At 50.9% G+C, this 17,340-nt stretch overlaps 1 protein-coding gene across 1 annotated transcript in view; it reads right to left on the bottom strand.

The window, feature by feature from the left end:
* MAP2K6 (mitogen-activated protein kinase kinase 6) overlaps positions 1-16,831 on the bottom strand; it is a 28,845-nt gene extending 12,014 nt beyond the window's left edge. Inside the window, exons 1-11 of the mRNA XM_029960103.1 lie at positions 16,824-16,831; positions 15,808-15,945; positions 14,832-14,880; positions 12,289-12,402; positions 10,567-10,686; positions 9,769-9,885; positions 9,283-9,334; positions 7,188-7,315; positions 6,474-6,551; positions 5,298-5,437; positions 2,585-2,630 (exon numbers count right to left, since the gene is read on the bottom strand). Coding sequence (XP_029815963.1) covers positions 2,585-2,630; positions 5,298-5,437; positions 6,474-6,551; positions 7,188-7,315; positions 9,283-9,334; positions 9,769-9,885; positions 10,567-10,686; positions 12,289-12,402; positions 14,832-14,880; positions 15,808-15,945; positions 16,824-16,831 — 990 coding nt within the window. The remainder of the gene's footprint in view (positions 1-2,584; positions 2,631-5,297; positions 5,438-6,473; positions 6,552-7,187; positions 7,316-9,282; positions 9,335-9,768; positions 9,886-10,566; positions 10,687-12,288; positions 12,403-14,831; positions 14,881-15,807; positions 15,946-16,823) is intronic.
* Positions 16,832-17,340: the final 509 nt, after the last annotated feature.

Below are 17,340 nucleotides of genomic sequence, written 5' to 3'. Positions count from 1 at the left end.
CACGTCAGCTGAGATCAGCCCACTCCCACCTGAAATCCCCAAAACGCTGCTTTGACACCCACTGTCCTGGCAGAGAAGTGGATTTATTTGTATGGAGAGTGTCAGAGAGAACCAAAAACCAGTCAGGGCCCTGCAGGGCTCACAGTGACCTCTCTGTGCAAGGTTGGAGGAGCTCAGTTTGAATCCAGACCCTCTCATTTCAAGACAGGTTTTTAAAGACAATTTGGGATTTCCAGGTGTTTGTTGTTTTTTTTTTTCAAGCTGGTCCCCCTCACCTCAGTCCCCAAGCACTGGCTGTTTCAATGATTGTTTATGGCAGTGAGAAGGGCAAAGAAAAGAGATTTTCCAAGGTGGGCTTGAGTGGAAAGTTATCGAGGCAGCTCTGAGGAGATGGGAAGCGACCCAAAGACACACCAGAAAGGAAGAGGAAGCACAATTATGTGGGAAACAGGGCTGAAATGGGTTGAGGCAAGGATCCAGGCAAAATGTAAGGTCTCCCTAGGTCAGACAGTCACAGGAATTGAAGCGTCCTGAATAACTGTGGGAGAGGTGACCTAAATGACCTGCCGTGTTATTATCCCAGCGTGATGCCGCTGCTTTCACAGCCCAGTGAAGTCACACCCAAAGCAGAGCTACCACAGCCTGGAAGCACCCCCAAGTGTGACAGGGGTGGCAGCAGTGACCTGCAGCCCCGTGTCCCAGTGAACCCAACCCCTCTGCAGTGCCTGAGCCTGGCCAGAGCACAGAGCCCCCCGTGCCAGGCAGGATGTGCTCCACGCCATGTGCAGACCACCGGCCCTGCAGTAGTTTCACGCTCCACTTCACCTGGGGAAGTGGGTTTGAAAATGAAATTAAGCACCCATATCAGTTTTCCTGATGCTCAAGATAGCACAGAGTCATATTTTCCATGAGAAACCTCAATTCCACAGGAAAGCAAGGGAGCAGTCTTGGTCTAAATGACAAGTCCAATCCAGTACCGCAACTTAATGCCATAAGAGAGAGAAAAAAAACCCCAACAAAACAGCAACCCTCAACCACAGGACCTCACAACATTCATGTCAGCCATAAAATACCACAGCATTGAGATACTCCAGAGAGGTGATCCAAGAACCTAATTCAATAGAAATGCACTCGCCTGCCAGTGGGAATTAATGCTGCAACAGACGGAGCTGCTTCGGTGAACCTTTTTGATAAAAGGCCATTTGGCAAAGTTCAGAAATTTGCTTAAAATAAATATATGTATTTATTCAATAATATACCAAAAAAAGGGTGTTGTTTTTTTTTTAAAAAAAGTCATAAACCTCGGGCCTCCCTTTGTTTGAAACCAGTATTTGGGCAAACTGTGTGTCAATCAGAGCTATATATAGTCTAATTGAATTACAGGGCCCAGCACGAAATGCCAGGGGAATTATTCATTGCTGACAACTCAGGTTCAAGAGGTTCGTGGATTTCCAGCATGACCTGCAGCCAGAGCACCCTAAACCCTGGCACCTTCACCCCTCTGAGCAGACAGCGTGAGGTGACAATGACACTGATCCTCCAGATGGCTTGTCCCAAGAATTACAGCTCGAGGGATACCAATACCTGAGGAACTTCTGCAGCAGTTTCCAGCCTTAACCCAGAAGATCTTGCCAGTGACACCAGTAAGGGGTGGGAATGTAGGGACAAGCAAGCATTTGAGTCAGGATCTTCAGAAATAACAAAGTTAGGCACCTTCCTGCTTTTAGCAAGCTGTGAATCAGGTGAGAGTGAGAAAAAGGACTAGATGCCTACAGGAGTGAAACACTGACTTCCTAAACTCTCCTGCTTGTTGCCAGCTTTTAGGTGCACCAGGATCAATACCAGAGAGTTAGAAGAGAGAGGTCATGAAGCTGTGGAGCCCTAGCAGAAAAGTCTGCCCAAAAGAACCTGTTCTTGCCAGCTGAAGCCCAGAGCAGTGGCTGAGCAGACCTCAGTGTCTGCTCTGGGAGCTCACCCAGAGCCCTGCCCTGCCCTGCCCTGCCCCATCCCCAGACTTTATTGGCCTTTTCTTCCTCAGTTATTCCTCTGTCCCAGACGTGCTCCCAGTAAACAGTCTCTAAGCAGCAGATGAAATTCAATAACCGGAATTATTAGTCACAGACTCGTCTCTGTCCCCAACATCCAGGAATTACTCTGTCCAAAAAGTCTCCTCTCCAAGGCACCATGGCAGTAAAGCCCAGGGCACTCAGCTCCTGCAGCCCATGTGGAGCATCCAGGGCACACTGAGGTGTCTGAATCCATCACACAAACCCAAGAGGAGGATTTTATCCTCACTGATTCTTCACAGCCTCGTTCTTTTCCCTTAGCAAATCTATTACCTGCTTTTACCAATTTTTCTCCCTTGATGTGACTGGAAAAGCACCTGAATGAGATTTCAAAGAGCATCTCTGACTGGCAGTCACTCTCACAGTACCCTGAAGTGTCACAATTTTCACGTCTGTTATGAAAAAGGAGATGCTAAGCATCCCAAATCCTCATCATTACTGGAATCCTTGCCTTCAGCATCTCACTGTAACCCACTGCAGCTCTGAACCAACACACTGCTTGATGCAGCCACACTCACCATAAGCTCTGGGTATGTTGGCCGTTCTTTGGAATTCTTCTTCAAGCTTTAATGGAGAAAAAGAAAAAGAAGAAAAGATTAAAAGTTACATTCTGTCTGCAATTTAAGCCATAAAATTATACCATGAAAAAAGCAAGGTTTCAAGCCCCTGGAGAATAAGTTCAGCTACTCATCCATGCTGAGCAAACTTAAACCTTGACGACACCTCAGCCAACATGATCAAGGCCAGTCAGATCAATCAACACAGGGCTGGGTACACAAGTGCTTTGAGCTCAGGGTCAAACAGGACCTGGAGACACCATAAGCACCAGTTAAGACACTGCCTGTTGCTGGTGGTCAGGCACAACTGGGTTTTTGGGTGCCCTGCAGCAGGCCAGTGACTAAGGGAATGGATACAGCCTGCAACCTCTGACTGGGAGCAGTGACTGAGTGGCTCCAAAGCACGTGTACAACTATTTGTTTATCCCCGTGCCGTTATCAGCGGGGACGCTTCCATGGGACATCCTTTTTTTCTCCTCTCCTACAACAGATGGCTCTGGAGGGTTGTAGCTGGGAGCTATTTTGGTTTCCCTCCAGCAGAAAATAGCTTTTTTTAAAAAGACAGGACGTAATCTCTACTCACTTCCTGGCAGTGTATTTAGGGGAAAGACGCTTGGAGCAACTTGAAAAGATCTTCACACACGTACGCGGCGGTGGCGGGGAAAAGGTGTCACACTGAGCAAAACAAAAGTGAGAACCTCGGCGATGATAAGTCACTCCTCTGCTGGGATTTGCAGGAGCCCAGAGGAAGCAGGGGACACACACTGAATAGATATTTCCTGCTTGCTGTGTGTAGAGGGCTCGTGTTCAGTGTCATGTTGTGAATGGACAGAGGAACCGAGGGCCGATACGTGCCAACACCGCCGGGCTGAAGGTACGGGATGTGTCACATCCTCTGAGCTCCAGAGCAGCCCGAGCCAAGATGACAAGGTGAATTTCAAGGTTAGGTGTGCCCAGATTTGGTATACTCCTCTTAATTTAGACCCTCTGTGAATAAAAACCTTGCTCCTAGGTTATTAATACCAGGAAATCTGGTGACAAATTACTGAAATCAATGTAAATTTTCAGGAATTAAGAGTCATACTGGGATCTGATCCTGACTCAGACATCCCAGGAACCTTCCTGCAGTGGATACAGGTGATCAGACTTCACTGCCCCAAGCAGCAGATGGATTAGACACAGAACCAAGCCAGGCTTGATATACTGAGTGGATGTGACCTGGTTTGGTGACAGAAGAAATTCTCAGATTCCAGCAATGCAAAACTAGTGCAATCTGCAGCCAAACTCCCTGTTCTGAGTCCATGCCACAATGCTGGCGTTGACAGATCTTCAGTGATCCTGAAGGGCAGGATTTGCAAAGAGAGGAATCGCCACATGCTCCCCAAAGTGGCCGTGGATGTAACTCCTAAACCAGCCACAGCTTGAGCTGCAGGACACTGGGCTTGCAAGAGCAAATCACTCAGTGAGGAACAGCCTGCCTGGCACAAACAGGCAGCTTGGCAATAACAACCAGCATGGGAGGACAGCAGCTGGTCCAAAACCTCAGCGTGGGCCTTGCGAGAACGGTGGGCATTTTTGGCGGGGGGGTTTCCAAGGCAGCTCCCACCTCTCCAGACACAGAGCAGTGTGGGCATGGCAGGCATTCCCCAGCACGGGTCGGTGGGGAGGCGAGGAGCTGAACCACAGGGACATGAAAACATGTTTGGACACGACTCCCAGGAATCCGAACGCCGGCACTGAGAGTCCCCGGGCAGGAGTGGCTGCTAATCCCCTTCCTGGGTCACGGCAGAGCCGGCCGGGCTCTGGCCCCGACCCTGGCACTGGGGAACAGTCTCACATTTCTGTATTTGTCGATGTGCCGTCCTTTCTTGGCCCCCGCACAAACCCACCATCCACCTGCCAACTTGGCAGGCGGCGCGTGGCACTGCAGTGCCTGGAAAATCCAGCCGCCTCCCCGGCGGTTCCAGGGAGCTGGAGGGAGCGGCAGTCAGGAGCTGCGGGGCAGCTGCCAGCTCTGTGAACCACGGGCTGAGGGCAGCTCTGAGCCTCCCCGGGCGCTGCAGAGCCGGAGCTCTGCACGGCCCTCACAGCTCCAGACAGCAGCGTCTGCTCCAGCCCCGTTCCTGCGCCGCAGCCAAACTCTCCCGCTGCTTCCAGCGCCGAGTCCCGTGGAAAGCGGAGGAGCAGCAGCTGGAGGGCCTTGGGAACGGGGCAGAGTCTGACAGGGGCCACCACGGGGCAAACTCTGCCCTCGGAGCTGTGCCCCCTGGGAGTGGAAGCAGAAGGAGGCAGCCATTCCATATCCTGCTCCCCCTTCCAGTCACAGGGACATAAGTGGGCTGGAGGAGCCCCCTGACTGCACCTGCCTGTGCACACAGGAGCCCTGTGCTGCTGCTGGGGGGGCAACCAGAGCCTCCTAAACCCCTTCCTCCTCCCCAAAACGGACCGAGCTTGTTCCTCACCACCTCAGGCAGGCAGACCCTCACAGCCACCATCACCACTGCTCTGCCCACACAGTGCCAGGCGCCCACCGGGCCCAGCGAGGGCACATTCTGCCCAAAAACCGGGTCTGTGCCCCCAGGAGCTGCCTGTGGGGACAGGGGTGCAGGATGCCAATGGGCAGGTGTGCCCCCCAGCCTCCCCCAGCACGGCAGAGGCCGGGGAGGTGTTTTACCATTGCGAGGTAAAATCGACGAACTCCGCTGAGAACTTCTCCGCTGGGAGCTGCGGCGACGGCTCCTCCACCACCTGCTTGAGCTGCTGGAAGGGCGTCCCCCAGGAGTCGTAGGGAAAGCGCAGGATGGCCAGCTCGATCTGGGGAGACACGGCCCACACCTCAGGACTGGCACTGGACACCCCACAGCCCGCCCGCCCCACGGATTTCGGACTCCTGTGTGCCCCACCCTGGGGCAAATTGGAGGGCTGGATCACCTCTGCTATGGAGACGGGCTGAAAGATCTGGGATTGTTCAGCCTGGAGATGGGAAGGCTCCAGGGAGATCACAGAGCCCCTTTCAGTGCTTAAAGGGGGCTCACAAACAGGGGGAAGAGTGACTTTTTACATGGCCAGACAGTGATAGGACAAGGGGGAACAGTTTTAAACTAAAAGAGGAGAGATATAAATTAGAAGTTAGGAGGAAATTCTTCCCTATGAGGGTGGGGAGGCCCTGGCACAGGTTGCCCAGAGAAGCTGTGGCTGCCCCATCCCTGGAAGTGTCCAAGGCCAGGCTGGACAGGGCTTGGAGCAACCTGGGCTGGTGGAAGGTGTCCCTGCCCATGGCAGGGGGTGGAACAAAAGCAGCTTTAAGGTCCCTTCCAACCCAAACCACTCTATGATTTCCTCACCACCCTGGTCATAACATCTTGCTTAACCTCCCCTAGCAAAAGGGAGAGGCCAGAGGAGATCCACATGGATCCATACTCAATTCCCTGTTATCCCCATGTCCGACATCACCCGGGAAAGAAGAAGTTAAAACCAGCCCCACACAGCACAGGGAAACTGTGCTGTAAAACGACTTTGTGAGCAGATGGATTCCCCCTAAACACTGCGTGGGAGACACCCCCCATCCCTGCTCTCCTGAGGGGGACTCTGCTAATTGCTGAGTGCTGGGAGGGCGTCTTTGTGCTTGGAATCCAACCTGCTCCAGGCGCCAGACGCCTGTGCCTTAGTCCATGCTGCCATCTCCTGGCAGCTGTGGCAGCAAGGAGCTCACAAAGCAGTTCCATCCTCCTTCCCTTCAACCCTGTAGCACATTCCCTTGTCCCCCCAGAACTGTATTCCCATTCCCAGCCCGCCACCTTCCCAAGGAACCGGTGCCACCGGTGCCAGCAGGGCTGTGGGGTCACCCTACCATGGTGATGCCCAGGCTCCAGATGTCAGATTTGACGCTGTACCCCTTCTGGTTCAGCTCTGGGTTGATTCTCTCAGGCTGTGAAGAGAGACAGAGGTGGGTGAGGAACAGGGATGGTCCCAGTGCCATGCCCACACCCAGGGCTCGCCAACCTCAGCAGGGGCTTTTAGGGGAGCTCTTAGCACAGGACCCCTCAGCCCACAACACAACTCTCTTGGTTGTTGTGGGGCCAAACCTGGTCTCCCATCCTCATCAGTAAGGGCAGGCAGTGAAATGGGTCACCAGAAACAGGTGGCACCTGCACCAGGGACTGGCGTGGTGGAGGTGACCTGGCACAGCTGGCATGGAGGGGTGACAAGCCTCAGTTCTCCAGGACTGTTTTCACCCCATGCTAGTGCCCCACAAAGGGTGAAGCCGGAGGGACCCAATCCCTGGGGACTGTTTTTCCTCCCAGATGCCAAGTACTATTGTCCCCATGAGGCAAACACACAAGAAGGAGCAATTCCAGAGTGTTTCCCAAGGTCACAGGGAGGAGAGAAGGCAGCAGGAAGCTGTGCCCAGGAGACCCACGAGATCCGACTCCCTCTCTGCCCCTTTACAAGGGATACATCTTCCCAAAGGAGTTCCCAGGGCACATGCCAGAGGCTGATCCTTCCCCCTGAGTTCAGGTTCCTTTGGCTGCTCCCCACACAGCTTCTCCACAGCTCAACTTACAGCCATGTAGGGTTTGCATCCTGCATCCATGGTTTTAGCAACCGAGTCAACGAGGTAACCGCTAATGCCGAAATCGCACATTTTCACCTGCCCCTGCGTATTGATCAACACGTTAGAGGGCTTTACATCTGCAAGAAGGAACACAGACCACAGTCACTGTCACACGTGGGTGCCTGGGCCAAGCCAAAAACAGCTGAAGAGCTTCCTATCAGCAGAGGGCACCCAAGGAGCCCGTGCAGAGCCCCGAGCCTTGGACACGCCACAACCCCGCTGGCTGCGCGTTCAGGTGACAACCCCACGGGCCTGTCACACGTTCAGGTGACAACCCCATGGGCCTGTCATGCGTTCAGGTGACAACCCCCTGGGCCTGTCACGTGTCCTGACAGTGTCCCTTCGCTTGCAGGCTCCCCTCTCCAGTTTGGGGAAGCAGGAGGTGACCCTGCACATAACCATCACATCCCACTGCATATGGGAAGGCCACAGACATTGGAGCAGCTCCACAGGGCTGGGGGCATCTCTGTGGGATGTCTGCAAAGGACTGCAGCTCTGGCAAGTCCCCACAGATCTGGCCTTGTGCCAGCAAAGGATAAAACCATGGAGGAGTGGGCAGGAAAGGGTGAAAGGGAGCAGGGGGCGCAGGGAAGGAGGGAGCTGTAACTAAGACAAGGACCGAGATTTCAGAAATGGGCTCTGATTTTGAGGATCCCAGGCCTGGTGGCAGCGTGAGCAGCAGCAGGTGTGTGGGTGCTCCACACCTTATGGAAATCAGGCCAGTGTCTCATCTATTTATTACTGCCAGATTTATCTGCTTTCCATCACGGCCTCACAATCCCTGGTGTGTTCACACTTGCAGCACGTTATAATCCCCATCAGAAAGGGAAGTAAAGGCACAGAAAGATGCCAGGAAGTGATATCCAGGAGAGCACGGAGTTGCTTTCCTGCACAGTAGACAACTGCTCCATGAGGATAATCCCAAATGAAATCCCAACACAGCAGAGGTGACTCCAAAGGGAGCGATCCTTTCCCTGCTGCCACCTAGAAACCCCAGGTCTCTTCTCCTCTGTCTGCATGTGATAAGCTATTTAATACAAGGCTGAAACACCATCTGAAGGAGGCCAGAAGCTGCTTTTGAGTCCTGCTTATTAGAACTGGGTGGTTTACAGCTCATTAACATCTGCTCTCTTATCAGCATCCTGCAATCAAAACCCTCAGGTACGAGATCCTCACCCATCTGTTACTAGGCTGAAATAAGACAATTTTCAGTGGAAAGTAAACAGAAACACAAGCAGCACTTCCCACCTCCTGTAAATGATACAGGGAGGGCAGAAACTCAACTCCCAGCCACAGGCAGAATGTACCCAGTGTGGCTGCCTGCTCCAGCTCAACTCTGCTGCTTCAGATGCTCCTTCCCAGGCACTCACACACTCCAGGGAGGGCTTTTTCCTCCTCGTGACAAATTGAAAATGACCCTTTGAAAAATAAAGGTGTCAAGCAGCAACTTCAAATTTGCTTCTTTCTAAGTGTGTTCATGGCATCTGTGAGATGCTCTAGAGTGGAACATGTCAGAAGAGCTTAAGGAGGGTATTTATGATTTCACTGGAGGCTATTTTAGCTATCAAACTGCTCTGCTCCACCAGTGCTCAGGGAAGCTCAGGGAAGGGGAGAGGATGGGTAGATCACTGCATGAGGCATCACTCTGGCACGGAGATGCCTCTCCCTGCACATCAGCACAGAACTGGGGGAGAAACCTTGGCAAAGCCTGGTCCAAAGCTCACCAAGCTCGGGAGGAGAAGACTGGCTGAATTTCACAGAGGTGCTGAAGCAGACCACGGATTTAGGGAAACGGGGCAACCAGCACAACCAGGCTGGAGCTCACTTCTCCACCTCAGGGAAAAGCTGGGACCAGGAGGCAGCTTCCAGCAGCAATTTCCTCTGACTGGGTTTTGCTGCAAGTCATGAGATGCTGGGGAACAGTTTTGCTGTCAAAGGCCCATTTTATCTGGGGTGTTTTGGGAGCCCTTGCCAGGCTGAGAGCAGGGCAGACAGACAGACAGACAGACCCTAGCATGGCCAGGGCTGTGTGCCTGGCACTCACCTCGGTGGATCACGGAGAGCTTACTGTGGAGATGTTCTAGTGCTTTTACAATCTGAAACAACAAATGCAGAGTCAATCACGGCTGGCAGCACCTTGGGGAGGAGGAAATGACATCTGGCTTCACCCCATCAGACCTTGAGGGTTTCCCACAAGTCCTGCACCCTCCCAGCAGCCCAAGGTGATGGTGGGTGCCCAGGGATGTCCCAGGACCCTAATGAGAAGGCAAAGGAGCTGCAGGACCCTCCCCACATTTCATGCTGTGTCGTTTCTTCATTACATGTACAGGCACTTTTTGGATTATTTACAGCTTATAAATAACATCACCCCAGACCTGATCCTGGAAGCCAGCTGGGAATGGTCACATGGGCTGTGGCCCATGGACTGTGCTCTTCCTGGTGCAAACAGAGCAGGGAGCTTGGGTCATGTAGGACTTGGCTCAGAAGGAAAACCCCCTTTCCCTCCCCTCCTCACCCTGCTAATACTCACAGAGACGGCGATTTTCCCCAGGATGTCCTCGGGAATTGTCAGGCCTTTGTCAATGACATGTTTGTAGAATTTGTCCAGTGAGGTATCCATCAGCTCCATGCAAATCCACACGTCTCCCTGTAAAAAAAGCAAGCAGATATCTGCCTACTGGAACCAAGCATCCTTTCCTTCCTTGCTTTCCTTTCCTGTCCTGTGCAGGTTTTCCTTTCTTTCTTTCCCTTCCTGTCCTGTGCAAAGCTCTTTGGCACTTGCCCTTTGCTGACCTCTTTGCTTCTTCCCTGTCTTTTAAAACTCATTCAGCAAAACTGTGCTGGGCTTTCCTTTCCCTCCTCTCCAGCTGGAATTAGGTGCTGTCCACATTCCCTACCATTTAGGGTGTTTTTTTTGCTGTCTTTTTCCCAAAGCAGAGTCCTGGTGATTTAGGAGCCCAGAAAGTTATCGGAACTCAAGCTCCTAATGCCCAGCCAGGAAAAGTTCAGCTCTGCAGGGTTATGCTTAAAGCTCTTCAATAAATCCTGCTTCTCAGAGCTTTCCACATTTTCCCTCCCTGTGGCTTTCTCCTCCCAAGCCAGGGCAATATTAACACCAGAGGACCAGGCTGTGGGCTGGTGGCCTCGGTGCCCGGCTATCCCCAGCACTAAAACTCACTGTATGTGACAGATCCTGGGCCAGGACTGAGCAAATCCATATTGCACCAAGTGCTGTGTTTAGATGGACATTAAACCCCTGGCACCTGGAGGGATGGGAATTCAGAGCCTGGGAGAAGGGGCAGCAGGGCTCAGCCCCAGGATTCCGTACCTCTCGGAAAAGTGCCCCGTAAAAGGTGACGGTGAAGGGACAATCCACTGTCCTCATGGAGATGTCCAGGTCCATCAACAACCTCTTCTGCTCCTGGCTGTTCACCGTGGCTCGGATCCGCTGGAAGACAGGGAGTGTCAGGGGTGGCTGCCAGCACCTGGGTGCCACAGCCACACCAGGGCTGGCCACGGGGCCCTCACACCCCCCTGACCCTTCCAGCACACCCCCTGGGCCCCCTGCTATCACACAGGCACTTCACAAGCCCAGCACCTGGGATCCTCCCTCTTCCCTGCAAACACCTCTCTTTGCAACAGCCAAAAGAAATGAGTGTTGGCAGAGGAGGCAGGAGCAGGAAATCAGACTGTAGGCTGGTGGAAAGCTGTGATTTTGGAGCTGCAGTGGACATCTGTTACATCAGGGCTCCAGCCCTGCACCAGAGCATGGAAAATGGGCATTTCCCAGTCTCCCAGGAAGAGATGTCATTTATGGGATGACATCTGGAGACCCTCAGCTGGGAAACGCCACAACAGGGCATGCCACAGTCCAGCATGGGTCACACACAGATTCCAGGCTCCCTGGCCAAAGCCCCTCGGGGCCAGTAATGGCACAGAATTAAACTGTTCAGCATCACAGGCAGCCTGAATGCTCCTGCCATACCCTGTTCAGATCTTCCATCACACTCACAGGCATCTTTTGCACTTTGGTGACCAACAAAGCAAACAAGAAGACCAAATGCAGAGCACAGAGGCCCTGAGGAATGTCCCACCCAGCACCCACAGCAAAGTCTATCCACAGCTGAGGAGCTAAGAGTTTTCCCTCAGTTTGCTCACAGCTTCCAACTCTGCATCTCTTTTTTTTCTTATTCAGAAAGGAAACTTGAGGGAAAATTCAGCCAAGCAAAAACTGGTCCTACCCAAACTACAAATTTTCCCATGACCATTTCCCTAAGCTCCAAATTTATGAGTTTAAGCTGTTGTTATGAAAACTTTTCATAATAGCACCTACAGGCCTGCCATGGATCAGGATCCCACTGCAGCAGGCAAAATGTGAAAATCCCAACAAAAATTTCCCCTTCCAAATAGCCTAAAAAAAAGTCCCAGACGGAGAAAATTCTCCTGTGCAATTGGATTTGCTCTTCTTTACAAAGTGCAGAGCAGAGTTTGAGGGTACGGCTACATCAGAAAAAAAAATGTTTGTTTAAAAAATCATGGCAAAGAGAATTCTAGGGAGACAGGGATATTGTGGATGAAGGTGAGTGATTAATGCACTGCAGTGCTGGAAACACACTGAGCATCATAGTTTTAGAACACACCCACTGGCTGAAAGGCCTGAATCTCTCTGAGCACTCTTTGAACCCTCAAGCTCAAAACTGTCCTGGGGTTTTTTTTGACTACTGTTTTTTCAGACCATCAGGTGGACTCCTTTTCCATGCTGTCAGAAAGATCCAGGACAGCAAGATCCACCCTGAGTCAGACTCCTGAGGAGAGATGGCCTTCAACATTAGCAAAGGGAAACACTTTGGCTGAAGGCTTTAAACCAGCAAAGGAACTGCAGAGAGTAAAACACCGTTAGAGAATGTCTGTAGAAAGAAGAGTTTCACGAGGAAAGAAGCAAAGCAAAGGCAGTAAAATCTCAGCAAAGGCACGTGTGAGAAGAAGTGAGATGAGAGCTGTGCCCACACACCCCGACAGAGACACGAGGCCCCCCAAAGGCTCACTCTACCTTCACTGCCATGATCTGCCCGCTGGGCATGTGCCGCATCTTCTCCACCACCCCGTACGCACCTCGTCCCAGCTCGGAGATGGGCTCCAGGTCATCGGCCTTCACCTCAAAGTTCTGGGGCAGAAAAAACAGCAGGTGGCCATGGTTGTGCAAGGGGAGAAATGCCCCCCAAACCCAGCCCTGCCTGGGACATCCCCTCACCCTGTGAGTCCCCTCCCCAGGACACACAATCGCTGTTCCGCAGGGTCACAGAACTATGGAGTGATTTGGGTGGGAAGGGACCTTAAAGATCATCTTGTTCCACCCAAACCATGGGCAGGGACACCTTCCACTAGCCTAGGTTGCTCAGAGCTCCATCCAGTCTAGCCTTGAACACCTCCAGGCATGGGGCAGCCACAGCTTCTCTGGGCAACCTGTGCCAGGGCCTCCCCACCCTCACAGGGAAGAATTTTTCCCTAATATCCAATCCAAACCTACTCTCTTTTAGTTTGGATCTATTCCCCCTTGTCCTATCGTTACATGTTCTTGTCTTGTCCCTCCCAGTCACCTTCAGCCTCTCCATCCTGTAAGAGCTGGGATGGAAAACACCACAGCAGCTTCTCCCCTGAGAATCACCTTCAATCTTATTTTAATATTTCTTTTTCCTTCCACCCTCCTCCCCAAAACAATCACGGAAATATCTCCCAGGTTTTTTTAAGGTCTGTAAAAGCTTATTTTTCCAGACCTGCAGATGGGCCAAACACCAGCTGAGTGTGTCCCATTTTCACACCACAGAGGATTTACTTTGTCTTTCATCTCTTTCTCCTGGCCTTACCCAAAGGATGACTCTGTTTGGACCCTGCATCCCAACCTGCCCTTCTCCCTTTCTGTCGGGATATTGTGCAGCTGCTCTATTTTTATTATTATTATTATTATTATTTTTTGGATGTTTAAAACATGCCTTTGCCACTAAACCCAGCCATTGTTTGCTGAAGGCACAACCACATCAATCAGTCACCCTCCAGAAGGCAGGGGGTGAGAGTGAACTGATTCACAGGGAATAATCCCATGTGGCTTTTTGCTGGCACAGCAGAAAAATTCCTGCAGCCTGCAGTGGCTGGGGATGCCATGGGGAGCAGGGATGCACTGTGGGAATGTGCACGAGGAGCCCTGACTAACATTTTGGAGTGACAGCAGAGATTTAAGCATCTCTGACACTGCTCCTGCTGTTCACGAGGACCCTTCTCCGAAAAAGCACTTGGAGTGCTCTCTTCAAACAAGCAGCAAAGTTTGAAGGGAGAGGAGGGAAAGTGGCTTTCCCTCGGGATCAGGGTGAGTGCAGAAAGGCTGGTGGAAGAGGGAGCCCATCCTAAAGGAACCTGGCTGGATAAACAAGTAGCAGATCCATGGGAAATGCAAGCCATGGCACGCCAGTCCCTCTGGAACAGGCCTGTAACACACTGAGCTCTGGGGTTTATGAGTGTGTTTGTCTTTGCACCATCCAGCACTGCCTCTGTGCACGGAGCCTTTCTGGAGCACTGGAGCCTTTTCTCATCCCTGGGACTGCAGGGGAGAAGGGATTTTCTTGGAGCCTTGCTTGCTCTAGCAGCAGGCAGCATTTTCTCTGCCTCCGTGCTGCACAGTTTTGCTCCAGAAGCATCTCACACTGTTTCCACCTTCCATCCCCTGCTCCATGCCAGGGAAAATACAAAATGAAAGAGAAGCAATCCAAAGATAGATATTATAAAACACTATTGGGTTAGCATTTCACTTCATAAATTAACTCACTGACACCAAGGCCTACCTTCTGCACCTAATAAATTTGTTGTCCAGTTTTGAAGTGCTTTTATGGGTTCTGTCCTGCCCTTTTTTTTTTCCTATCAAAATAACTGTCCTGGGTTTTGGTTTTTTTCCCTGCTATTTTTTTTCAGACCATCAGGTGGACTGCCTTCCATGCTGTCAGAAGGATTTGCTTCCAGGACAGGAAGATCTACCCTGAGTTCGACTCCTGAGGAGAGATGGCCTTCAATATTAGAGAAGGGAAACACTTTGGGTGAGGGCTTTAAATCAGCAAAGGAACTGCAGAGGAGAGTAAAACGCTCTGTTAGCAACCCCCTGGCTTTGTAATCGTTATTTCCAGGGGATTAGCTGCACCTTGTTGCAGGAGGGAAGGAATTTCCAGGGTGGAAAATATGAAGGGAACCCACGTGCCAAAGGAGGCAGAGGGGGAGTGTTTGGGGCATGTTCATCAGAGCAGTGCCAGCCAGTAGGTCCCTCTGCAGCTGGCCAAGGGGCCACACTGGTGTCCCACACACACAGCCCTTGCTGCAGGAGCACAAACACCAGATGCCAGTCAGATATTTTAGGCTGGAGGTGGCTGTCAGGGCTCACAAGCCCCCAGAGCTCCCAGACTGGCTCTTCTCAGCTTTTATTTATCCAGCAACTGCCTTCCATTTCAAGCAAAATGGGCTGTGTTGTTTTTAATAGCTGGTATTTATTAATCTACCCTTTTTTGGAGGGGGGGGGGCTGAAGTGATGGTCACCCAAAGGTCCCCCAGCCTTACCTCCTCACCAATAGAGATGCAGGCTTTGGAGTCTAGATCTCTGGGTGGCCTGAAGAAAAGAAGAGGGAAAAGATGTGAAACGTGCCTTAAAAAGATCAATTTTCCCTCAGTGAATAAATACAACCCCCAGGGTCCCCCCAAGCCATCCCCTCACACCTTCACCCAGCAGCCCTTGAAGTCCTGAGCAGCCTTAGTCTCCTGGATCAACAGATACAGCCAAGATCCACAAAGGCACCCCAAAAAGGGCTCAGGAAGGAACTGCTGGACTCAGCATTTCTCACATCCAACTTCCCCGTGCAGGAACCCGGAGAGATTCATTGTGAAAGGCAAGGCAGCTGGCAAGCACCAAATCTCTGCCAGCCTGTATGAAAAATGGATTAAACGGGCATAAAGGTCTAAACCCAGTGTAAATTATTACCTCAGCCACACAGCACACGATAACAGGCTAAAAAAAGTGAATTCCCAAGGAAGCAAAGAAAGCCAGGCTGGCTGGAGCTGCACAGATTGCCTCAAAAACAGAGGGTTTCCTTTTGCAAGGCTGAGTACATAGAGAAGGGGACACATTTTCATGCCTTGACCAAATGCATGTTATGCAAACTGCGTGGTCAGAGTGCCACATGAGTCAAAACTGGATGCCCATTCTGCTTTTTGACTTTTCCTGCATCATTAAAAGCAGCACATGAGACTTGGGGATGTGATGGGTGCAGGTGATGGGCCGAGATGCCCAGGCTGCACCTGAGAAATACAAGGGCTGTGAAGTTACCATCACGCAATCCTGGAATGGTTTGGGTTGGAAGGGACCTTAAAGCCCATCCAGTGCCACCCCCTGCCATGGGCAGGGACACTTTCCACTCTCCCAGGTTGTTCAGGGCCCCATCCAGCCTGGCCTGGGACAGTTGCAGGCTCCAGCAAAGGCTGGAAGCAACTGGGCTTTGTGGTTTTCTCCTCATTCTGCCTTTAGTGTTTGCAGACTTACGTGGAGCTTGTCTGTGGTTGCTCAAATGCTTCTTTAGGAATTTTCAGCCCAGGGTTTCTCTTCTTGCCTGTGAAACAAGAAAGAGGCAGAGTTAAAGAAAGGTGCTTTTTTTTGTTGTTGTCCTTGTTGTTGTTGTTGCTGTGATTTGTTTTGGGTTAATTTGCAAAACGCAGCTTGTCTATATTTGTTGACCTTATTTAACATAAATGCCTGGCCAGGCTGGTGGTGTAGACTCAGGGCACAGAGTTCAAACATAAAGTGCCTTTGTTCAGTAAGTCTTCATTTAGACCTGCAAGGTCTGGCTGCCAACTTGGTACAGAAAACAGGCAAAAGCTCTGGCAAAGGCAGAAAATGCAAAGGGAGAGGTATTTCTCCTCCTACCCACGCAGGATCCCTTAAAATATTCCTCAGATTTTAAACCATGACAGATACATAACTGCAAACCCTGGCAGCATTAAAAACCTTTTTTAAAAAATCGTATCTGAAAGTCCAGATTCTGATTCTGGACTTTCTGGATGTTTAACTGGATGTTTCATCCCCTGGTCATTAAAGTTGTGCAAACCCAGCAAAAATAAAGCAGAATTAAGTTTTGCAGGCTTCAAAGCTGTTTTTTTCTGTTCACACTGACCAGCCAAGCTTTTCTGAGCTGGATGCAGCTCAAGCTCTCAAGGAGTTCAACTGCAGCTCTCCTGTAAAGGGGGTCCAAGCAGGCACACACAGAGCCAGGCAGAGAGCAGAGAAACACAAGAACCTTTTTATGACTGCACATATACAGCCACATTTCAGCAAGGGGTTTGGAATCCAGGGATAAAATAACCTGGGAACATAAGTCATGTCACCAAAACCCCAAGGTAAACATCTGGCTGTGTAAGAAAATCCCTGGTCCCCCCTCAAAAAGGCACAGGCATCTAATTTAGGTGTTTGACATTTTCAATCTAACAATTTGTATCAGTTACTGTCTTTCTTTTAAGCAGGAGTTTTACCCTCTATTCCCAACACTCCCTCTCAAACTTCACCTATCCATGTTCCAATTTGTTTTTCCTTTTGACACAGACTCCTGTCAATAGATGCCTGTGAATCCCAGTGCCAGAGGGGTGCTGGATCAAAGTGCAGGCACCCAGGATGGAAAATGACCTTTAGGAATCAATTAGTCAATTCAGATTGCCGTTATTATTATTTTTTTAATATTTTTTTTCCTTGTCTGCTCCAAAAGATGGGATCAGGCTCACTCCTTTTGGCAAAGAGTCATTCCAGGATGGGACAGGATGGAAGAACCCAGCTGACACCTCAGGGGAAAAGAATTTATTGGAAACCCCTGTGCACACTCACTGTCAAGATTAGAAATCAACAGAGCTGTGAATTTACATAAAGGGGAAAACTGGAAAAAAAGCTAATTCTCTGCTCCCAGGAACTTCCAATCTGACACAGAAAAGGCAAAATAAAAGCAGCAATGTCACTCACAAGCACAAAGAACAGCCCTGTCTTCCCAAAAGGTAAAAGCTGGTCTGTGAGGAAGGAAAAATGATGCTAAAA

Source organism: Manacus vitellinus, unplaced genomic scaffold (assembly GCF_001715985.3).
Source record: "Manacus vitellinus isolate BGI_N305 unplaced genomic scaffold, ASM171598v3 scaffold_24_pilon, whole genome shotgun sequence".
NCBI lineage: Eukaryota > Metazoa > Chordata > Aves > Passeriformes > Pipridae > Manacus > Manacus vitellinus.
This window is presented reverse-complemented; position numbering and strand designations above follow the sequence as displayed.